The sequence below is a fragment of the Thamnophis sirtalis genome, unplaced genomic scaffold (assembly GCF_051295495.1).
Source record: "Thamnophis sirtalis isolate CommonGarterSnake01/CBP01778 unplaced genomic scaffold, rThaSir2_p1.2 scaffold_9, whole genome shotgun sequence".
NCBI lineage: Eukaryota > Metazoa > Chordata > Lepidosauria > Squamata > Natricidae > Thamnophis > Thamnophis sirtalis.
The window spans coordinates 59,226,600-59,251,443 of record NW_028261389.1 but is presented as its reverse complement, the minus strand read 5'-3'; the positions used below and the strand labels follow the sequence as shown (position 1 = coordinate 59,251,443).

Sequence of the window (24,844 nt, the reverse complement as noted above, 5' to 3'; positions counted from 1 at the left end):
TTGATTTCCTCATGTACTGTAAATATATATACACTTAATCAGCAGGAGAAGCTCACAGTTTTGCAGCCAACTATGCATTGCTAGTGCCTTGACTATGAACCCTGCATGTGTTACGCTAGCTTTTTAAAAGTTTGCCACTATTCATGGCCAATAATTTTGCTCTGAAATCATAGATCAAATAAAAGGAGCTCTTCCCTGAAGCATCTTTTCAAAGCTTATTGAACCTATGAACCAAATATTTAACATTTGTTACATTAAGAATCTATTAAAACATTTAAACAGTTCAACTCCATTTCTCCTGAATGAAATTAAATGACCAACTGCTGATTATGGCCAAAGCGTGGCTGCACTTTTGAGAAACAGAAGCATCATAGTTGAGTAACTATGGAAGTATGCAGAAATACAAGGCACTAAGAAAAAAGGGGAGAGACAGAAAAAAATAAAATAAAAGCAGTCTGATTCATGTGGCCTCTTGTCAATTACCATAGGAAAGTAGAGTTTGACCTCTTGAGTCATGCAGGAATGGGCATCTCTGTCCCTCCACATAGTCCTGACCTACAATTCCAATGCTCATCTCGGTGCTTGTGTTGCCTGAAGCTGCTGGGGAGGTATAATTAGAAATTTTGGAAAGCTAACTCACATCTTCTTACAGCTTTGTATCCTAGAGCAGTGACTTCCAACAGAATAGTAGTAATAGTCTGTGGTGTGGGCACTATAATAGATGCTTTTTTGAAACACCCCAAATTTCACGAGTTCATCAAATGTTGCAAGGGTTTAGCATTCTTTATTTGAGCCATAAAATCTATACTTATGTCCCTTTAAGTTGGGGCTCTGCAGACATTATGTGAAAGAGTCGTGTATGCCATGTCCACAGGTGTTGCATTGCCAACCAATGGCTTTAAATGATGCTCTTCAAACTTTTCAGTGAGAATATAGTAATTTTAAAAGAAAAGATTGGGAACTGCTGCTTATAGGAAGTTATACCTGGTTGGTATTCACAGTTGCAGTGAGCAGTTATACTGCAATAGTTTTACAGGTCTTCACAATTTAAAGAGTTTGCCATAGACCATGAAAGAGAATATAAACTCTGTTGCCCTGTCCAATTTTCTTAAAGAAAATGCCATGCTATCTTTTTATTAAAAATAATAACTTCTGTTATTAATTTATTATAATTCTATTGAGCTGCTTTTTGGCTTATTTCATAGTAGTCAAAGAAGGGCAAGGAGTTTACATAAGAAGACAGCAAATGTCCTTTGGATATTCTGTGGTTACCTTAACTCCAGTGGATTCAGTTGGTCAAGAGTGAAAGTGATTGTGAAATATGTTTATAAATACCCACCTATTATGCAGTTGGGGGATGGGTTTCTTATCATAAAATAAATGAATATTGGTATTTGATCATGCAAATGTGAGCTTACTTTAAAGATTAATATTTTTCAGATAGCTATTTCAGACTCTGATGCTGGTGGAATGAGCTGTCTACTCTAAAGAGGGGAGCAATATCATTTAAAAAAAGAACTAATTATTATAGTGATTGCTGTTTTGCCTTTCACCAAAGTTGAAAAGCAATGATCCTAGGGTAGGCTAATCCTGTTTTTGAAGCACATGCAGGGTTAACCTATGCCCTTGCCAATTTGGTATGGTCCTAGATTCTCTATTGGTAGTGGGCTAGTTTGAGAATCAGGTCTCAAATTCAGGGCTACTTTTGCTGCTTTGGATATATTTCTGATTTTTAAAATAGCACTGCCTCCTTCCTTGCTATCTGCTAATTCAAGTGAATTTCTCTAGTGAGATCTTATTTTGAAATAAAACAATAGTAAAAGCTTAGATTGGAACACAAATTGTTGAAGAAAGGAGATGTACAAAACAATGTGTTCGAAATTAGAACACTCATTAAAGAACTTTGCATATGCCGACTCCAGTGCACACATTTTCACATGAGCATCACAGCCTTTATGTTCAAGACCGTTGCCATAAATATTTAGGAAAATCTAATGCTACGGAGATGTGTGTTTGTGTGTCCATAGCATTAGATTTTTACATATGTTTGTGTGTGTATAAAACTTCTGAATTTTATAGTCTATTGAAGGTATGTGTAATAAACAGCATGCAATGGCAGATGACCACTAAAATGAAAACATTTCATTGTGAAGCAGAAGGAGATCATTTGAAAATGGACTTTGTAACCAATGGGCTCCAAGCCTCTATCCTGAAAAGAACTGTCAGCATAGATGGGCTTTGCCCCCACTATAGCTGCCGAGGAATAAATCCCATCCTCACCATTTCCTTTATTTCTGAGGCTATGAAGTATTGCTATTGGCGGAAACCATAATAACTTGGTGGTGGGGTGGGGGAGTGGGGGGAGACAATGGAAAGGTCAGGAACATGAGCAAATGCACAAGGCATTCCTCTCCATCTAGTTTTCTCTCCAACATTTTAGCCATCTGCCTTGAAAATCCAGAATGAAGCATGTGGATTTCATAACCATGATTTAAATCATTTAGGAAGTTCAAGTGGTTTAGAAGTTATTGTTCTGTGTGGGAATCAGCTGTCACATTCACACAGACACAACAGCAGTGTTCCTGTCCTGATACTAACGTAATGTAATTACAAACAAACAGAATAATTGTGTAAAATTAATTCTGACACAAATGCAGAGCTTTACAGATGTGATCTAGCAATGCACATTAACACAAGCAGAATTGCTTTTAGCCAATATTCATTTCAAGTGCATAGATAGGGATTAGGAAACTATAAATTAGCCAATCTAAGATCATTAGTGGGGTGAATTTGCCATAACAGAAGATTGCAATCAGTTAATAGGCAGTTTCAATGCTAAAAGTCAAAATTTAAGAGAAAAGTCAAGAGGCTTAATAGGATGTTAATTTTGAACCAAATGGATAATGAAGAACACTCAAATGAATAAAGAATCATTTGCTGTGATATTTTATGCATGGCCATCTGATACAGTTGGATACAATTGTCAGACTCCTCATAGTGGTCCGTAATGTTCTATCATAAATGTAAATATTTAAATATCTGAAATATTCTGGTATCTTTCAAATTATATTTTCTTTTCATTTAAAGTCAGATTTGGAAGCATTTTTATGTATCCACGTTGCTTATGTTTGAAAACACTTAATTTTGCAAAGCACATAAATATATGAAATAAACTTAAATTGTGAGTGATGATGAGATTTATGTATATTATGAGATGTTTTCATGTAATTATTTTGATCAGTCACATTCTCCTTAAGACATGATTGCTGTAAATTTACTGGGAGCAGAGATATGTATAAATAGAAGCTTTTAAAATATTCTATAATGTACAGATGGCTGGTTTTTTTTCAGGGATCATATATAATACAATATTCTCTAAATACAGTTTGTGCTACACACGTTTTTTACTTTTTTGCTGTATGATTCTAGCTTTATCAGTCTAAATGCTATTTTATTTTTCTTTCCTATCTACGCTGGATTAAATCACCTTCTTGTTATTAAAAAATCATTTCAGAATTTTTAAAGGTGTTTTTAATTTCTGATCAGTGCTACGCTTTTGTCCAGGAGTGAGGTGCTAAAATATTCTAGCATCCAAAAAGACAGTCTTGTATTTATCAACATAGTATTTAAGCATTGTCTATTTTAATCGGCAGATATGTCAGAGGACTATGTAGCCTTTGTTATACGTGTATCTAATATCACCAATGAAATCTATTAGGATTTTTATAATGACAGCTCCTAATTATTCAATCAACTTTAAAATTGAGGGCTATTGTTGTGTTCCCCTGTTAATTTTACCATTGCCGCTTTGTGCCCTAATGTAGGACAAAAGTGCTGATCCGTCTTTAAAAAAGCTATCATTTCTTGCCTCCTCTTCATCAAAAAACACATTCTGTCAGTGGCGGTTGCCAGAAGAACCCACCTAAAGAAAAACTGTATGTGGTCCAGTGATTCAGAAATAGAAATATCGGAGCTGAATAGACTGCCGCTTTGTGTATTACTACATGTAGAGTTTTCATTCCAGGTAGCAAACAGCTGCATCTTTAAAAAAAATAGAAAAGAAATAAAGAAGAGAGAGGGAGAAATCTGGAGTGCATGATTTCAAGAGACAAGTTATTACATCTAATTAATTGCTCTTAAAACATTAGAGTTGAGAGAAAAGAGGGAGATAAGGATTGTGAATATTGAACATATTTGTTTTGTATTTTCCAATGGTCAACAGAATAATGAAATTCCTTAACTACTTCTCTTTAACTTGCCTAAGAAAGCTCCGTATGTTGCTAAATCTCTTTTCACTAACACTGCCGAGAAACAACTTTAATCCTTGTTAGAAAATTGCCGAGTCTGCAGCTGACAAAGAGCTCATGCTTGTTCTATTGTTAGTCTTCTCGGACCCTGAGAGTGGAGCCCTTTACAGCTGCATGGATCCAGCCTGGCTCAGCTGTACTATTTAGGAGAGGAGGGTTTGTCAATTTCTATTGACAATAGAGAGAGTTTTTCAGGGCTTGTAGCAGTGCTGAACACAGTTGGGGATCAATGCCAGCCATTCAGCCTGCACCCTCTTTCATTGCTTTGGTTTGTTAATTCAAGACTAAAGGTCCTCCGAGGAGGTGTAGGATGTTTAAGACGGCTGATGAACTGAAAGCGTTTATGGCTCTGGCGTGGCAATTTCCATAGGCGGTGGCAACTATTGGCACGGAGGGGGCTGTGTCCTTGTTGACCCTCTTGTTATTAAAAATGCACAAGTGCTGCGCTTCTCAATATTTCAACACTCTTTCATTGTCAATACCACCTTCTGAGCCCTTCAGCTTGTTACTTGCTCTAAAGATCTTCTTAGATTGGGTTTGAAAACTTCACCTTAAACACTAGATTAGACTGATGTTCTGTTTTCCGTGCTCCTGTTGATTTGTTGAACCTTCCCAGGGCTGAAAAGCAAGTAGCAGCTTGATGGGGAGACGGGCTGCTAATATGATTTACCAGTCTACAGTCATGCACAATAAGTGTGAATAAATACAGGGGTCTTGCAGAGTCAACCCTAGCCTTTCCTTTTTCCTCTCTTAAAAAAAAAGAACTTCAAAAGAGATATTTCAAGGGAAAATGAATTGAGTAATACATGCCCTTACAGGAGCTGACTGCACTAGCAAGAGAAGGAGGGGTAGAACCCATTTTATTTTTAAATGGTTGGCTGCTGTCATGCTCCAGTGTGGGGGGAAAATACAGAGAAGATACACATTCTGTTTTTATTTTATGTTCGACCACGGCATCCAAAAATAATAATACTACAGGCTTGACATCAGGGGGCATTATAATGCTTTTTTCAATTTTTTCCCCATCAGGCTTAAAAGAATGTGATTCTAGTATAAAGGATGGAGACTGAAAAAATGTATTCAAAGGCTTTTCCATGCCTGGAGGGTAATTTAGGGAAGTTTGATCTCTAGAAAATAGAACTAGCACTAATATTAAAAGACCTTTCCTTTACCAAAAAAAAAAAAACCAGCCAAAGATTGCCAGCTGCCTGTCAACATCACTTCGACCTAATGAAGAAATTGCTTTGTTCATGTTGCAGGGGAGGCCAGTGCCCTTCTCTTTTTGTGTCTGCCCTCTTAAGCTATTGTGATTTTAGAGGTCTTAGAAGGGGATGATTTGGCTAAAATTAGGGAGGAGGGAGGCAAAGGGCTGGTAAATTTCATCCAGAGTTTCCTCTTTTCATCTATTTAATCTGAATAGCAATTATCCCAGTAAATATTGTTCTCTACAAGCCAGCATTATCAAGAGATGTGAGTCCTAGAATTATTAGAGGTATGAATAAGTAGTTGGAACTTATTCTCGAAAATTTTCCTAAGTAACATAACTGAACTACGAAAGACACAATAAATGGGATGTGCAGCATAGTTTAAATACAATGAAAGCAATGGGCAAAGCAGTTAACTGTGTTTATTCTTTGAAGAATACTGTGTTCCCATAATAAACCCACGAATTTTGATCCAATTCAGTTTATAAAAGATTCTTCCTAGAGTAAATACAGTTAATTGCTTTGTCCATTGCTTTCATTGTATTACCTTTAAACCATGCTACACATTCCATTTATTGTGACTTTTGTAGTTCAGTTATGTTAGTTAGGAAAAATGTTCAAAAATAAGTTCCAGCTACTTATTCTGAATGTCATATAAGAAATATGCAAATGCTACAATCTTTATCCATATTTTTGCTTTAAAATATGCTAATGCAAATTTACAGGGAATTCTGGGCAATTTTTTGGGGGGAGGGCTTTTTTTTGTTTTGGTGTCCCACAGACAGCTATTTTATATTAATAAGTAAGTGAGAGATGTAAAATACTGCAGAAAAGCATTCTCCAGTATTAATGTTGCATGAGTAATATTAAAATAGTGTGATAATTATTTACAATTAAAACCTTTCACTTTGTATCTCATTATAAGTAGCCATGGACAACGAAGGGAAATGGTAAATTTCAACTAGACTAAATTAAAGGCTGTCAGTTTCCTTCTCCATATTTTTGGTGCCTTGCATATTTGGATGGGGTAGAAGCTTGGCCCCATCTTTTTATGTGCATTTATGTGGTTGGAGTTCTGGTCTATTCATGCAACCCTATTAATTTCCTTTCATAGAATTACAAATTGAAGCACTTGTCACAGTAACTGTGGTTTGCTCATTTGTGCAAGAAGCACCACTTTGGCTCTTGACTAATTGTTTGATGCCCAGTCTCCTTTGCATAACTGGTGAGCTCCCCCTCCTCAACTGAGGGTCTGTCTATAGTTTTCAGCACCAAATCATGTGGGTACCTCTGAGGTTAATTTGTCTAAAAGTCTGGTTGATAAGAGAACAGATTGGACCTATCATATTGCATGTAACAATGAACAGATACAAAAGAACAAATGGCAATTAAGAGATTTATCAGGTGAGTGTGAATTTATCACCACAAGTGAATTGACTTAGATGCCATCTGTTAAGCTACATGATACTCATGTTAATGTGCCTGACAGGATTCATTGAATGCCACCTGTTAGCCATGGGTTAAAATTCAGAATTACTTTATTTTTAAATATATATATTTATATATTTAAAACGTATGAATAGGATTTCAGAAATATATTTTAAGATGGTATTATCATTTTAAAAGCTATTTAAGCATATTTTACTCCAATAGAAATATCAGAAGCAAACAAACTAGAAAAGAATTCTTATTTTGCATATAATCTAATTGCTTGATCACACCCATCGCAGATGCCCCTTATCCAGATAATATAGTGTAGTTCCTCATGCTATTTTATTTTATCATAATTATACAGCTCTTCAACTAGACAACCTATTGAAATTAATAAAACTGACTATAGACTTGTGAAACATCACATTCTGCCTAGGTTGTATTAATAGTATGGAAGCAACATAATATATGACTAATATTAATGTTTAAAACTGATGCAATTACACTGCCAATTAAAGCACCTGAAAAGAAACGAGAACTTAGAGGTTTGATGGTTTATTCGTGTCAGAAGCATAACAATTAAAATAAGGTATACTATATGACATAAAATTTAAGATATAAAATAAAATATTAAAATATGTACAAATTAAACAGATCTTGCCCAGAAACTAGCAACATTAATTGTGTTCTGTCATCCTACCATGAGGTTCTCAAATGTACACTGATCAGGGAACAAAGGGTAGGTATACATATGTGTTGTCTGCATGTCACCACAATCACAAAGAGCAGAAGCAACAGGATAGCCCCATTTGCTCAGAATGTCTCTGGATTTTGTTGTACTCGTGCACAATCTACTCAATGATGCCCATAATTCCCAACTTTCATCAGATCCAAGTGCTAGCTTCTCCATTAGTCTTTGTAGCTTTCCATAGATCCACTCTGCTTTCAAAATCTTCCGTTGACCTACGTTGCAGGTGATGGAGGAAGAGGTCATAAAACAAGTTGATTGGAGGTCATGCTAGAACTGACATTACTACACAATACACAGCAACATAGCCATTGACAAAGAAAAAGGACGACATAAGTTAAACTCTCTTTGCTGTCAGTGGAGGTCCCAGCTCTCTTTACCTGTAATCATGCAGCCTTTTCTAAGTCTCAGAGTAGTAACTTCTGCTAGGTAGCAACAACTTCAGTGACATCCTGTTGAATGGTTTGTCATCTGTGATATCTATTATAAGACCTCATATTTAATACTAACTTTCCCCAGTTATTAATTATCCTTAAAATGTGTCCTTTGATGGCTTATAAAAGCTCATAAACATAAGTTCAGATTTTCTACTAGACATGATTTAGCCTCATATACATCAAAGCTACGGAAACCCAGCCAAACAAATTTCCCTTACTCCAGGTCCTAAAGCTTGGGGGGGGGGGGATGTTGAGGGCCACAATTACGAACACAGTGGGAGTATGAAGACAACAACAGCAATTGATTCTGAGAAGATTTTCTTTCCCTAATTAATTTGCAGAACTTACTTTTTTCCCCCTGTAATATCTCCCTCCACCAACTGTTTCAATAGCTATTTCAGGGGAATGTGCATTTAATACTGTTTGATATCATTCCCCACCCCATACCAGATCCATCTAACCCTAAACCTGCTGTCCTTTAGAAGAGCTTTAAAAACTTAGCTTTTCAAACACACCAGAGGCTAGGGCCATTTGTAATTTTGGTTGAGTGATGATGGTGATTGGATTTTTTTATTTTATTTTTTTTGTATTTCCCGAGTGGCTCAATATTTTAGCACTTAGCTTGTATCTGTATTATGTTTCCAATTCTATACACCACCTTGAGTCTTTTTGTTTGACTTGCATGTTATAAATCTGTTGCTATTATTATTTTCTGTTTACGGGAGGCAAAGGATAAAAAACCCTTTCACACAAATGGGATGCAACTCTGAACAGTTTTTTGCTAACGCATATCAAGACCAACTGAGGTCCAGTTAACCGATTTCCTAGCAACAACACTTGCTATTTTATTAACAGAAATTAAGGCATTATTGAATTCAAGTGCTGATTTGTAGCTATTTCTAAGTGCCCCATTTACCTCTTATTGTCAATTCTGTAAAATTGGACTGGGTTTTTTTTTCCCTTCTCCTTTTTTGCAGCAGTGGTACAGCAGCTCCATGAAAATCATCTGTGTTTGGTTGGCTGACAGATTAGATCTCCAGCTTCATATCTACCAGCTGAAGACTCTCATCAAAATAGTAAAGGTAAATATGAGTAGAATGGGATTGCAGTGCAGCATTGGAAACAAAACAACAGCAACAAATTAATCCTCTTATTATCAAAAACTTTAACACCTTGACAGGGAAGACTTTTTTGTGGTATTTCTGGAATAGAGATATACAGGTAGGCCTCGACTTAGGACTGATCACTTAGCATCCATTTGAAGCTATGGCAGAATCTACAAAAGATACTTATGATCTGGATTCGAAGTTCTGACAGCTTCCCTCCATGGTCCCATGGCTGCATTTTAGGTGCTCAGCAACTGTCCTGCATTTACAGCCATTTGCAGCTGAAAAGGTCTTTGCACGAAACAGGCGGTTACTTCTGGTCTCCAGAAAGAGGTGTCCCATAGTGAGCAATGGGGTCGCTTTATGACCATTATGTTCATTTTATGACCAGTGCATTCCCTTTACGGCCACCACAAAAGTCATAAAACCAGTCTTGATCATGTGATGACCCACTTAGTGACCATCACAACTTATGTTAATTACAGGCTCAATTACAGTCATAAATCAAGGACTATCTGTAATGTAAGCTTAGTGCATAGTGCCATTTTTTTCCCAAGTCTCCCATTATTCTTAGCCAACTAACAAGAAGTCTTTTGCGGAAACAGCCTTGGCCCCCTAAGCTAAAATACTGCAGCACAGAAACTTACCTCTGAAGCCACTTAATGAATTATGTAACTGTATAGTTAAAAGATCATCAAAATATATTGAGCTACACAATCAGTGATAATGGAACATAGCATGAATGGAGGCTGATAGTGAGCAGATCCCAGTTTCAAGATAAGATGAATGGCAAAACACTTCCTGCCTGTAATTTCTGTCTGCACTTATATGGGAATAGAGGTATGCAAGGGAATTTAAAATTGGTAGGAAAGTCTTGCATTATTTTATACTAAGCTTTTATTCAATTTGATTTGATGTGTACATATTTTTTACAGAAATGGTGGGAAACAGCTTAACTATCAGCCTGTGATCAGCTGAAGAATCAATACTGGGTTCATCAAACTGAACTCATGTTTCAGTTCAGGACTATGGTGGGGAATTTGTGCTGGACTTGAAATAAGAATTTGTGCTGCAGGCAGGAGCTGTGGGTCAACTTGCCATCCCTGTTTTGTCCTGAGGTGGCTTGTGATGTCACAGAAACTTTTGCAAAACTACATTAATCCAGTTGAGGTGATCAGGAAAAAATATCCTGCATACAAAATAAGCAGCCCAGCAAGTATCTAACGAAGGGGAAAACCTTTTTAAAGCACGTATTGAAACAATGTACAGTTTAAAACTTTTCTTTTTAAAAAAACCCTACTATCTCAGCACTTCCATATGCCTTTCTTTTGCTGCATGTAACACTTTATTAACAGACGCAGCCTATCGTGTGACATTTTTTATCAATGAACTCATGCCTTTCTTTTTTTTTTTCTTCTGCCAGTAGAACCATTCCCAACATACCTTTATGAAATGCAATCTTAGTCAAAAGGCTAAATATTACATATCAGTTGTTCTTAATCTTGAGTTTTGTTTTTGTTTCTTTTGCTACAGAAAACCTATCGAGACTTTCGGTTACAGAGTGTGCTGGAAGGAACCCTAAACAGTAAAACGTACAACACAGTCCATAGCCGTCTCACAGTAGAAGAAGCCACCGTTTCTGTATCCAATGGTAGTGGACTGCAAGGCATCACCATGAAAGACAGCGATGAAGAAGAAGGCTGATGTTTTATGTCTCTCCCAAGTATTTGTTTCATAACTTGTCCCCATGTTTGAATGTTTGTTTTGCCTTACTGCCCGGGTACTGCAATGTGAGCTCCTCCCATTTGAAGGAAAGAGAAAAAGGGACCTCTGAAAAATAACATAAGAAGGGAGGTGGTGAGGAGCAGTGTTCATGCCAAGGACATTCTGACATCCGTAGATGTTGCATCTTTTGCCATGTGGCTTTGCTTTGTACTGTGAGAATGCCAATAAGGAGTCAGAGCTCCCCTTGTGATTCATTTCCTTTTGTTTGTATTGTTGCAGTCTCTTGCCATATCTTCAGTGCAGCATGCCCCTGTGCAGAATGCAAACTGCAGACACCACCTAACCCTTTCGGCAGCCGTTCTTAGAAATTCTTCCATTTTACTGTGCACAGCCAATACTGTGGCACTTCAGAAAGAGTGAAACCCCACCTGTATTTTCTATATGGTCTGATGCTGCTGTGGTTTTGCTTTCCGAGGAAGTTGTATTTTTGCTCTTTCATTATCAGGTGAAACATTAAAAATCTTACTCTTGTATCTTAGTGTTTTGATTTGTCTACATTGTAAGGGCAGGAGAATTTCAAGGACTCCTGGGAAAGTACCCAGAAAACAATATTTGAAGTGTTGCTTCTTCAAATCTTTTGCTTCTTTTGCACAGTGGGGAAAAAAATATTGTCATCTTGTGGGGTGTGAGAAAGCTTGTCCTGGTTCTTCTGTGTCTCTGTGGAAACATGCAAGCAATAAGAACTTTCTCTGTATCTAGCCCATATTTATATAAAACTCAGAACTTAAGAGATGATTGTCGTATGTGAAACAATTTGACCTCCTGTGTAAAATCAAAATTTTACACTTGCTTGTGATTAGTTGCTTTAGATAAAGAACTGTCTATAAGAAAACACATAATTCATTTATAGGAATACAAAAATGAAAGTCTCCAAACAGAATAGATGTGTGTGTCTGTGTGTGTGTGTCCCCATATGTACATCTTCAAATCAAATGTATGCATTTTCCTCTATTGACAATTTGAATTGCTCCAAAGACATCAGGAACACTGCTGTTCAAAGAAGGGCTGTGTGGGAAGGAAACATCACTTATCTTCCCATTGACCCTTAATTTAGCAGTGAAGTGTTTTACTCCAATGAATTCCTTGAACAATTCAGAATCTTGGTCTCTTATACCAACCGTTCTTTGCAAAGGCAGGCCATGCAACTTCGTGGCTGTTGTGTAAGGACAAAGGACCGAAGAATTGCAGAGTAGCAAGCTTTCAAGCTGGTTTAGTTTTGTTTTGTTTTTAAGCACTCATGTAAACTATGCTGAACATGGGCAAACAAGATGCCCTTCAACAGGACCTGGCTACTTGTAAAAGTGGCACTCATTCCCCAAAGAAATTAAAATACATCTCTTTAGGAAGCGGATGGGAGCCCAAGAAATACTCTGTGCAAGCATACCTTCTGCACAGACAACTTTTTACCTCGGTTTAGTTTTTCTGTCTCCAGGCTTTCTTCTGAAATAAAGTTGACTGTTTTCAGACATGCCCAGTAAAAGGGGAGAAAAATCTGGTCTAGAAAATAGTCATGTCAATCTCATGATTCTTTTTGCTGGCTTCAGAGGCTACACATCAACTTGCATTTGTGTGTTGACAACAGGACAGAATACAGGTTAAAGACACAATCCTAATTTGCCTAAATTTTGCTCAGAATGTAGATGTGACTGTCAGACAGGATGGCTTTTTTAGGAGCCAATGAGGATACATTAAAAGAAAAGAACATCCATGGAGGCTCACTAAACAACTTGATTAAAATTCTGATGTTCAACTTGGTGTTTTTTTTTTAAGTTGCAAATGCATAAACTGCTTAAATTAATTTGTAGTTTGTTTCTATCCCAGCAGGAAGCATTTCTATCCATGATAGTGACAGCATGTTTATGTTTTGTGTTTTTGTAAATCATACTTTTGGTTAATGTAGACACTCAACTCTACAATTCCTCTCTCCTGCTTTTTATTCCATTTTTTTAAATCTACGCATTCATTCAAATAGTGTGAGGCTCAAAAGGCTTTAGTGTGCGCTGGTGTAGAGAGGCACCATATGGATAATGGAAGTGGCCTCCCTGTGGAGGCTTCTGAATATGCTTTGAATAAACCGTATGCCATTTCAAATGCAGTGGCCTGAGCCTAGATCCTGCCCTCATTCACTTATATTAAAAAAAGCTTAAAACATGCATGGACTTTATTTCTTGCAACTTCAGGATAGTATTAAACCAGCTAGAAGGACTGTTTGAATTTTCACCCATTTCAGAAGAGTCCCTTCTGTTCGATGATCAAGCATAACAATAAAACTTATTTTAGATGTTTTAACTAGCTTTATTTTTTTTAAATAAATAATTCAAAGGTGGCAAACATACAGTACTTAATGGTTCTTCCTCCCCCTATTTTCTCCACAACAATCCTGTGAGGTGAGTTGGCCTGAGAGAATGACTGGCCCAAGGTCACTGGCTTTTGCGTCTAAGGGAGGGACTAGAACTCACAGTCTCCTGGTTTCTAGCCTGGGGCCTTAACCCCTAAACTAAACTGACTCTATGGTAATCAGCTAATGCACAGGTGTCAAACTCACAGCGTCACACCGTCACGTGATATATTGCAACTTTTCCCCCTTCGTGCAGCTGGGGTGGGCGTGGCCTGCGGGCTGCCAGTTTGACACCTCTGATTAATAGATCTAAAAATTTCAAATGTATTTTTTACAAGGCGTTCCAAATAGCCATCTCATCTGCAGAACTATTTTGTTTTTCAACCAATAATTACTTTTTTAAAGTTCATATTTCCTGATAGCTTTAAAACAGAGGTATCCCTTGCCAACATTAAATCTTGTGGATTCAACTCCCAGAATTCTCCAGCCAATCATGGAAAATTGCTGGCAGGAGAACTCGCGGGGGGGGGGGGGGTGAACTCTACAAGTCTTAACATTACCTATGTTGGACACCCCTGCTTTAAACTAAGAGAGTGGCTCTGCCTCTACATCCAAGGTAAGCTTCAAGATACTGTCAACATCACTGTTTTGCAACAAGGGAAGCATTTCTATTCAAGGAAGGCAAAACCACTGAAATACTTTTGTGCCACATTTCTAGAGTCAACCTTGCCACCTTCTATGCAGAACTGAAATCAGAAGTGGATTGCTGCTGGGTTGGCCCAGTTCTGCTGAACCAGTAGTGGAATTCAGGCCTAAGTCGCAGAACCGGAAGTGACCCAGGCCTGACACGCCCCCCCCGAACTGTCCCTTGCCGCTGCTGATGTCACCGCAATATTTGATTTTAGTGACTGCGTATGCATGTAGAACAATTTACATTGAACAACGCAAGCAAAACGAGCATGCGTGCGGGCGCATTGCAAACCGGTAGTAAAACCGGCAGCAACCCACCCTTGATTGAAATATATTTCCCCAGATAGTTGGTTGCTTTATATTATCTCTGCTACCTATGGGGCACATAAGACAGCTGTAAGAAATAAATAAGAATTATTTTATTATATAACTCCAACTGACAAAGTGGACTAAAGTGGGCTGTCTTGATTCATAATCGAAAAATGGAAAGTTGAGTGGCCAAGCACAACTCCCAAGGGAGCACAATTCAGAGTATGAGCCACCCCTGAGTTCTAGAAGGGATTTCTGAGTTTGGACAAGGAAGCTCTTAACACTTCCCCCACCAACAGGCATAAGCCATTACAGATGCCCGAGGGCAGGGACCACCTAGACAGACAATAAACAGCCCTTTGCTCTCCATTTGCATTTATAAAGTGGGAAGGAATGGCAGAAGCATATGTACATGGTTTTCTCATAGTTCCTCATCCTACCTCCGTTTTTATTAGAGTTTTATCCCACCTTTGTTATTTTTATAAGTAACTCAAAGTAGCCAACACGCCTAATACTCCTTCCTCCTCCTTTTTACCCCACAACAACCCTGTGAGATGAGTTTGGCTGACAGAGAATGGCCCAAAACCACCCAGCTAGCTTTCGTAGCTAACATGGAATTAAAACTCACAGTTTCCTGGTTTCTAGCCTGCTGCCTTAACCACTAGTGCAGGGGTGTCCAACCTTGGCAACTTTAAGCCTGGAGGACTTCAACTCCCAGAAGTCCCCTTGCTGGGTGGGGAATTCTGGGAGTTAAGGTCCTCCAGGCTTAAAGTTGCCAAGGTTGGACACCCCTGCACTAGACTAAACCAGCTCTGGGGAAAGTACATGAAAGTTATCAAGTAGCAATGGATTTTGCTTTGTAGATTTTGCTACATTGCCAAGCACTGGTCAGATTGGCTGGTGCTGAAAAAAGCTCAACTGAATTCTTATGTCCTTGATTTTATCCTACTGTTCTCTATATCCATCCTTCTAAACTTACCAAGGTTGAAAAATATCAATTTAGGTGAAACCCAGGAAAGTCTGGTGGTCAGGAGGAAGCGAGGAGGGGGGAGCACCATCAATCAGGAAAATATTAACAGAGAAGTGACAGGCGCGAAGAGTGGTGGCTCCTTGTGACACCCTGGACAATTTTTAATTTGTCCCCCTTTTCTTACCCGAATAAGATGTAAGAAAAAAGAAAGGGGCACAGACTAAATATTTAAGGTTAGACAGGAAGAAAGGGAGGCCCATCCCAAGAGAAGGCAAATGGACCGATTTTAAAACTGTCCCTTCCAAAACAGGCCACTGTCCCCTTCTGGAAAGGAGAGGCAAGGCTTAGCACTACAGCCTTAAGAGACAACGGGGTGGGGGGGTGGGGGGAGAGACATAGAACAATAGAATTGAAGGGAACTTGGAGGTCTTCTAGTCCAACCCTCTGCTCAAGCAGGAGACCCTGTACTATTTCAGACAAGTGAATATCCAATCTCTTCTTAAAAACTTCCACTGATGAAACACCTACAACTTCTGAAAGCAAGCCATCCCACTGCTTGGTTGTTCTAGCCATCTCCTTAGTTCTAGGTTGTTTCTCTCCTTGGTTAGTTTCCATCCATTGTTTCTCATCTTGCTTTTTGGAAAACAGTTTGACCCCATCATTGCAAGAGCCTTCAAATATTGGAAGATGCTATCATGTCTCTCTCTCTCTCTCTCTCTCTCTCTCTCTCTCACACACACACACACACACACACACACACACGAGACACACCCAGTTCCTGTAATCGTTCTGCACACATGCAGATGGCTGTGTACTGGTCTTCTATTCCATATTATCTCCTCCTCTGTATAATCATGATAGTTTTCTACTTGACCATGGTAGTTCAAGTCTCTCTTAATTTCTAGTCTTCGCCTCATTCAAACTCCCTGCCCTCTTTGGTTACCTCCTCCGAGTTCCCCCATCCCAAACCAGTTGCTTTGCTGGGCTTTGAAACGGGACTCGTGTAAAGACAAGACAACAACGAAATAGCGGGAGTAGCTCATGTTGACGCAGAAGTCCTCGCTCCCCCCCCCCCCAAAGAAAGGCTCCGACCACCCGAGATTCCTCCGAAGAGGGCATCTCGTCCAGACTCCGGTTGCTTCCCCCTCTCTGGTACCCAAAGCACCAGATGAAAAACCCCGAGACCAGGATGCAAAGGTGAGTCTCAGCCACGTGGGAGCCTCTGGCAAGGGCGGCAAGCACTGCCTGGCAGACAGGAGCCAGTCAGCCTTGGCAGGAGCCAGTCAGCCTTGGCAGGAGCTGAGCCAATAAACACACGAGAGAGTACCAATCAGAGGATGCTGCTGCTAATAAACCGCGATAAACAAAACCTGTCGGCCAGCCAGTCCCACCCATTCTCAACTAATGGCATCGTTCACCCTATGCAACCGGGGAGGGGGGAATGGGCATGGTCAGAAGGCCTGATTAAAAGAGACCCTTCCCCGTCTTGAACCTCGCCTTTTGGCTGGGAGGGTTGCAGTTGCACTGTGTTACAAGAAGTTGACAAAAGGCCACCGAAGACCCGTGACTCCATAGTGCCCTGCCTCCTGCTTCGGCCCCCTGCTTGGCAGGCTCGCCCGTGGCTGAATTCTTCCCTTCCAACGGGCCAGGCTGGATCAAGCAAAGGTTTGACTATGTCCCAGGTTGGTCGTAGACCCAATAGAAGAGAATAGCTGGGAATCTTGAGCGCTCTCTTAAGCTTGGTAGTTTCTTTGCAGGCGTTTCATAACCCAGGTAGCTGACATCATCAGCGTTGAGGTTAACTAGTTGGGTGTTCTGATCATATAGGAAGGTCGCTGCGGACTTGATTTAGAGCAGGGGTCCCCAAACCTGGCAACTTTAAAACTTGTGGACTTCAATTCTGGGAGTTGAAGTCCACAAGTCTTAAAGTTGCCAAGTTTGAAGACCTCTGATTTAGAGCAACTACTATCGAATGTCAACAAGGTACGGTCGAAATCATCAAGGTGGCGAGCCCCGTTTTCAAATTTGCGCAATCCAGAGGAACCGGGGTTCATATCAAAAGCCTTGTAGCCAGGCTACAAGCCACGTTGGGCTTTGGAATGGGATCTGGCGGGCGCTATAGGAGGCAATTCCCCAAGTAGAGAGCCCTGGGCGTTCTTTGAGCTGGGTTGTTTTCGTGCAAACATTTCATTACCTGCTGCTGGCTAGGTAACCTCTTCGGTGCTCTGAGCATTCAAACTTCAGCGCTGAAGTACGAAAAGAAAGGACCAAGCGCAGAGAGCGTAAACCAGTGTTTCTCAACCTTGGCAACTTGAAGATGTCCGGACTTCAACTCCCAGAATTCCCCAGCCAGCATTTGCTGGCTGGGGAATTCTGGGAGTTGAAGTCCGGACATCTTCAAGTTGCCAAGGTTGAGAAACACTGGCGTAAACCCTGAGCGTAAAGATATCCTCTTCTATGGAAATTCACCCAGTGGCTGGCACGAGCAGGAGGTGGCACTTCAATCTAAAGAAAGTGCTGAGCTGACCATTCCCGCCCCCTCAGTGGTTTTCTAATACCAGCAGGGCAGACCAGCATTCTTGGACATAACGCGATACTTGAGGGTGATCCCCTACTTCTAATAATGTTTAAATACATGTTATTAAATGTTTTGATAATGATTATGATCTCCTGATGGCTCCATAAGGACGGTGTGGGCACATTTGCGCATGTATGTAGGGACTGTGTTTAAGAACATAGGTAAATGTTCCCCTCGCACATTTGTGCTAGTCGTTCCCGATTCTAGGGGGCGCTGCTCATCTCAGTTTCAAAGCAGAAGAACCAGCGCCGTCCCTGCAACGCTGTTACCTTCCCATCAAAGGTGGTTCCTATTTTTCTTCTTGCATTTTTACGTGCTTTCGAACTGCTAGGTTGGCAGAAGCTGGGACAAATAACGGGAGCTCACTCCGTTACACGAGGCTAGGGACTCGAACTGCTGAACTGCCTTAGCCACTGAGCCACTGCGTCCCTCTGTTTAGGAATATAGCCCCGTGCAAATTAACAAAACAATTAATTATTGCGGTATATAAACCCGCCGATGACGCTTTATTCCGTGACCCATGATTCAACAAACTAGCTTTGCAAAAGGTGAACGTGGGGCGATTGTTACTGGGCCTTCCCTGGTTCCCTCGGGGCCTGGGGAATCTTTCCTCTCCAGAGCGAAGTGCAACATTTCGGTGGGAAGGCGGCTCGTTTCGGGGCGGTTCGTTTCGAAGGAAGAGGGACCTCCCACCCTCCCAGAGGCGTCCCACTCCTGCAGCTTCAGCGCTCGGGCAAAATTCAGGAGTTTCAGTTTCGTGATCAGCGCGTTTGTCCGGATTTTCTGTCCTGGTGTCCCCCCCTCACCCCACCTTTTCTCTGACTTGATTATGATTTTCGGCTAACTTTCCTGGTCTTAGAAGGCTGGTTTAAGGGCTACTAATTTCGATTGCCCTGCGGCGACAAAGGAGAGGAAGTGAGGCTGGCAGGTGGCGACGCCGCTGCGAGAGCAACAGCGCCCAGAGAAGGCGCGCCAGGGGTCCCTTTTGCTCGCCCCCAGCTAGACCAGAGGTCTTCAAACTTGGCAACTTTAAGACTTGTGGACTTCAGAGCTCTGCTGGCTGGAGAATTCTGGGAGTGGAAGTCCACAAGTCTTAAAAGTTGCCAAGTTTGGAGACCCCTGAGCGAGATCAATAGTCCCCGCTGAAAGTGCGCCGCGAAAGCCCTGGCCGAGGGCGAGGAGAAGCAGAGGCCCGGAGGAAGAAGGAAGGGGAATCCCGGCCCACCTCTGGGGCTTTTGCAAGACAGACGCTCGCTCTTCGCCCAAGGCTGCTTTTCCTGCTCCTGGCCAAGCCTGGGATCCTCTCCTCGCCTTCCCTGCCTGAGCCGGCGGAATTTCGGGCAGGTTCAAGGCTATCCAAGCTGCTGAGCCGGGAAGTGGCGGGTTTTCCCGCTGGTTCTTTGTATTGGAGTTCTGGGGTTGCTTTTCCCCCCTAAACGGACCGGACTTTGTCGGCCCCGGAATGCTTTAAAAATCATGACTGAGAAACGAGCGCGTGAGGAAGGGGCAGTTTGGCGATCTTGGGCACTTGGCCGTCGGAAGAGGTGAAGGTCAGACCTACCCCGGGAAGAGAACGAAGAAGATTACGCGCTGCTTTTGCCGGCCCAGCGACTTCAATGCCGGTAGCGACAAGGCAGCAGCGCAGCGGGCCGCCTCGACCTCTTGAGAGAAAGAGAGCAGGAGGGCGACGCGAGAGTGAGAAAGAGCCAACGGAGCAAAAGGGACCGTTGTGTGGAGCTCTCTTCGCCGCTGAAGAAGAAGATGGGCCGGCAAGAGAGAAAGACCTTTATTCTAGTCCAGAAATAGAAGAGGAGAGGAGAGGAGAGGAGAGGAGAGAAGAGAAGAGAAGTTAGAATAGGATAGGATAGGATAGGATAGGATAGGATAGGATAGGATAGGATAGGATAGGATAGGATAGGATAGGATAGGATAGGATAGGATAGGATGGGAGAGGACAAGACAAGATAAGAACAGAACAGGAATAGACTAGAATAAAATTCTTTATTGGCCAAGTGTGATTGGACACACAAGGAATTTGTCTTCGGTGCAAATTCTCTCAGTGTATATAAGGAGAATTACAATAAATTCATCAAGAATAAAAAGATACAACACTTAGTGATAGTCAAGGTTACTAATAAGCAATCAAAACCTATTAGGAAACAAATAAAAACAATATAAATTGAAAGATGCAAGCAAAATGGTTATAGTCATAAGTGGAGAGAGAGAGATACTAGGAAGGAGGAGAATAATAATAGTAATAAAGTCTTAGTAAATTATTGACACTGTTGTGGAAATTAGTTGTTTAGCAGAGTGATGGCATTGGGGGGGGGGAACTGTCCTTGTGTCTAGTTATTTTGGTGTGCAGTGCCCTATAGCGTTGTTTTGAGGATAGAAGGTGGTTGAGACTAGCAGGAAAGGGACAGCGCACTTGGGCACTAATAATCTTGAGAAACGGGGCCAAACCCAAGTGGGGTTGACTCCCCAGATGGAAGAGGACTGCAGTCCTACATCTCTTTCCCAAAAAGTTAAGCTTCACAGAATGTCCTTTCATTTTCTCACACAACACACACACACACAATTATGCTCCCGATTTGAGAAATCAGTGTATTACAATTTGGTGTAAATATTAAGGCACCGGATTAGAAACCACGAGACTAAGTTCAAGTCCCACCTTAAACATTAAAGCTGGCCAGGTGACTTTGGGTCAGTCAGTCTCAGCCCAACCCACCTCACCTGGGTTATTATTGTGGGAGAAATAGAAGGAAGAAGGGTGGTAGGTAGGTTCACCAACACCTTGAGTTACTTATAAAAGAATAATAAAGTTGAAATAAACTATCTAAAATAAAACATAAATATGGTAGCCTGGAAGTTTTGTGTCCATTAATTTGGATGTGTTCAGCCATCTAGAGGGCTGGTGTTGCCTAAGACTGAAGCTGCAAAGGGCAAAAGTTATTTTGTCCTGGGGTTGCCTTCTGCTGCAGCTGCATTCCAAAGTGATACCTAAACATGGCACATGTCCACAAGAAACCCCTTAAAGCAGCAGCATCTTTTCCCGGGGTTTTTCAAGACAACTTTTTCCCCCAAAGAGCTACCTATAGTTCAGTGTGTTAAGTGAGGGTTCAGCCCCCATTTGATTGGCATGAATGGTTGGTGAATTGGCAGAAAGAGAAACGTTTCAGTAGAATTCTTTATTAGAATTCTTTATTGGCCAAATGTGATTGGACACACGAGGCATTTGTCTTTGGAACATATGCTCTCGGTGTACATAAAAGGAAAAAAATATTCATCAAGAATCATAAGATACAATACTTAGTGATAGTCATAGGATACTAAATAAGCAATCAAAACATACTAGGAAACTAAATAAAACTATATAAATGGTAAAGATACAAGCAACATGGTTATATTCATAAGTGGGAGGAGATAGGCAATAGGAAGAATGAGAAAAATAATACTAATACAGTCTCAGAAAATAGTTTGACAATGTTGTGGGAAGTAGTTGCTTAGCAGAGTGATGGCATTTGGGGAAAAACTGTCCTTGTATCTAGTTCTGGGGTGCAGTGCTCTATAGCTTTGGGACCCTTCCTATTCTTCCTAGAGTAGGAAGCAGAAATGGGATTTGCCTCCATTTGGAATTTAACTATAGCTCTCTTTGATTGGCTTTCCTAACCAGAATCTGCCCAATCACCTTGTTTGCTCACCCAGAAGTAGAACTGGCTACCTCCGGTTCTCCAGTGGGAGCAATGGCTGTGTGAAGCAACCCTCCTCTATGCCTTCCCTTGTTTGTAGGCCAAATCAATGTTGCCTCTATGGCCTTTCTTCACTTGCATTTAACTACAGCACAAGAGTACTCTGGCAGCATCTTTTTTCCTCCTGCCTTGCTATTTCCATGGCATTGCCTGTATCACATTCAATGCCCCAGGGTGGAGAGCATGTTTAAGTCACCCTTAGATATATAAACGTTAAAGGGTCGCTTTTCCCCCCATTCCCTGGGCCTCCATCACTGTCCAGCAGCACCAAAATCTGTGAGCTTTTGTTACTTCTCACCTTGAAAGAAAGTCAGGCATCTGCAGCTATAGAGGTGGGAGAGATCATCAATGGGTGTGATCAATGTCAGTTTAGTTTTCTATTGAATCAAGGATGGGAATCATAGCAGAAGTGTACAGCATCCAGTTCCAAAGCAAATGCGGGTGTTTTGCATCACAAAGTCACAGTTTTAGGGTCAGAGGCTTTGCTATCTATTTCACTCTGATCCCAATTCCCCACAGCGCACAAGTCCCAGAAGAGCTCCTTTAAGGAGCATGCGCAGGTACAGGTGCAATGCTTTGGATCTGCCTACTTGACTGTGTATCCATTCAGCAGCAGAGAATGGTTTGTTTCTCTCTCACCCCTCTGTCCAGTTGATGGAGCTGTGGAGTAAATGCTCTCACAACATAAGCCTGCATAGGCTGTGTTTGCATGACATATTTACTCAATGATTATTTGAACGCTGGTTTCCTGATTCAGTTCATCTAGTATTCTGGGGTTGGACACCCAAGGAACCATGAATTAACATCACTGAGCCGTTGGCTAAAAGCTCATCGCCTGGCTCTTGCTATGGCTGCCCCTTGACTGGAATGCAAACTTTCCCTTTGTTTGGAGAAAGTTCATGGTTCCCACCACAGGTGAGATGAAAAACACTCAATTTAGGCTCCGCAGCACAACTCTAAGCATGGTTCTCCCTGGTGCATCCCTCTCAAAGCTACGCGCATACATGGTTATGGTTTGCTAGGAAGCAGAGCACTGTTTCTTAGCAAAGGCTTTCCAGGCCTTTGAATCTACCAAGCTGTGAGCAGAGCAGCCACTTGAAGTTTCTTTCTATCCTAAGCTGCTTCCCGCCACCCAAGAAACATTATTGGCATCTCAGCAGCGAAGCAAAGCTCTTCGCCTTTACGCTTCCCAAAGCTTTTCAGTGAGGACAAATCCCTCTGACACTCAGAGCAATTCTTCTAAAGGAGGGAAGAGCAAGTGTATTGAATGGAATGCGATTTCTGCCTAGATCCCAATACTCATCACCGGGTCTTGAGGAGGCAGTTTAGGGCTTCTGTTTCATGTGGGGAAAGGTGAGATTTCCTTGTCTAAGCTTGGCAGGAGTGAGGCTGTCTCAGATTTCTATGGGCTGGGCTGGGCCTACTTCCCTGCCCCAACGGCTGTCCCCCTCATTGCCTCTTTGATGCGCAAAGGTGAGGGAGGGGAGGGAGGGAGGCTGGTGACTTCCCACTCTTCCCCTTAGGCATTTTCTGATGGGTGGCAGAGCCAGTAAATCGACTTTGAGAAGAGATTATTCATGCTCTTTCCCATCTGAGAAGCGGGAAGGGGAGGGAGCCGAGCTCTTAAGGACTGACAAATAGGCCACTCTGGAGGAGTTAAGGAGAAGCAGACTTGGACAGCTCCACAAATAGCTACCGTGGGAGGCTGGGAGAGCGGCTGCGGCTGACACTTGGTCCTAAAGTAGCTGCTTCAGACTGCCTTCTCCACGGTACCAGCCAAGCACGTTTTGTGCTAAGCAAGAACCAGGTCTCGGTTCAGTCTGTCCGAGGTTGCATTGCGCTGTGTGCCAGATGCTGTAGAGGTAGAAGTGCTTGGCCCGCAATCGATGTCCTTGCACCGCTCTCCGCCCCGGCCCCGCCTTGTTGCATCGAGATGCTTAAAGAGGGAATCCGACCGCACTGGAGAGGGTGGCAATTATAGGGAAGAGCTACTATAGGGAAGAGCTCCCATTAACCGCCCAGCGGTGGAGACACCTGTCCGGAGGTCAAAGTACAAGGAAAGGGCGGCAAAGCCCGTCCTAAAAAGGTGGGAGAGGGAGAAGAGAGTATGGTGCGGATGCAGTGGCGGATTAAGGCTCATTGGTGCCCTAAGTACTGACAAATCCTGGTGCCCCTCCTTTGTATGTACTGTACAAACCTTCATTTTTCTTTCTTTCTCAACTTTGTGGTGCCCCCTTTGGTGCCCTAAGCAAGTGCTTAGTCTGCTTAATGATTAATACACGATGGGCACATTTTTAAGAGGGAGGGGGGCCCACCAAGACAGGTGGGGGTCGTGGATAGGACACACTAATTTTGAGAAGCCACAGTTTCTCCTGCACCTGCATTAAAAGGTATAAATAGGTATAACCGCGCAATGTACTACTGAATCTAATCTTCCCGCGAAGGAGTTTTGGATACATTTTTTTAATTCTCTGTTTTGGGGCCAAGAAGACTCTCGGTCTCTTAATGTTTCTTTCCCTGCAGTTCGGAGCGGCCTTTTTCTCCCGGCCCTTGGCCTCTCCTTGCAGCAGGTTAATGTAGCTCTTGGTCTGGGCTGCGCGACAGTCCAGGAGGCGTTAAGGAGGGCTGATCGGAGCCCAAAGGCTGCCACTCATCCGGTCTCAAAGGGCACAGGAGCAGCCTAGCAACACGCATCAAGGGGTCCCCTCGGGGCCAGTCCCTGGGGTGGATGTACCTTCGGCACCCTCTTTCTGCGTGAGTGAAAGGAGAGAATCAGCTCAGACTAGGGAAAAGGTTGGCTAGACTTCTTTCACCAGAAATCCACGCATTTCCAGCATCCAGGACAGAGAAGACGGATCGCATCCCGATCAACAGACCAAGCGGGGGTCAAGGCACCGCCAAATATGCGGAGACCCAGATCAGACAACCGGTGTCTCTAACAGAGAAGCGTAGCAAGGGGAACAATCCCTTCGGACCTCTTCCACTGAGGTCAAAGGGGTTCGCCACGAGGAGTCCGGTCCCTCGCGGGTGGGATTGCCGGTGAGTCCCGGCAGCGCCAGTTCCACGCTTCACCCGCCTGCGTTTCTACAGAGCCGAGCCAGGCAAGCAAGCAAGCGCCGCCTCGGGGGTCCCGCTGGAGCGCTACGGGAAGCGAGCGGGCGAGTCAGCAAGGCAGCAGCGGAGCAGCCGAA

The 24,844-nt window shown here is 42.1% G+C and overlaps 1 protein-coding gene across 11 annotated transcripts in view; it reads left to right on the top strand.

Annotated features, from left to right (window-relative positions):
* Positions 1–11,492, top strand: part of CADPS2 (calcium dependent secretion activator 2) — a 375,792-nt gene extending 364,300 nt beyond the window's left edge. For 9 of the 11 annotated variants that reach the window (XM_087723666.1, XM_087723671.1, XM_087723664.1 and 6 more), the window contains 2 exons: positions 9,106–9,210; positions 10,768–11,492. In XM_087723666.1, the coding sequence (XP_087579792.1) occupies positions 9,106–9,210; positions 10,768–10,938 (276 nt within the window). In that variant the 3' untranslated portion in view covers positions 10,939–11,492. The remainder of the gene's footprint in view (positions 1–9,105; positions 9,211–10,767) is intronic. The other 2 variants (XM_087723665.1, XM_087723668.1) reach the window with 1 other exon arrangement.
* Positions 11,493–24,844: the final 13,352 nt, after the last annotated feature.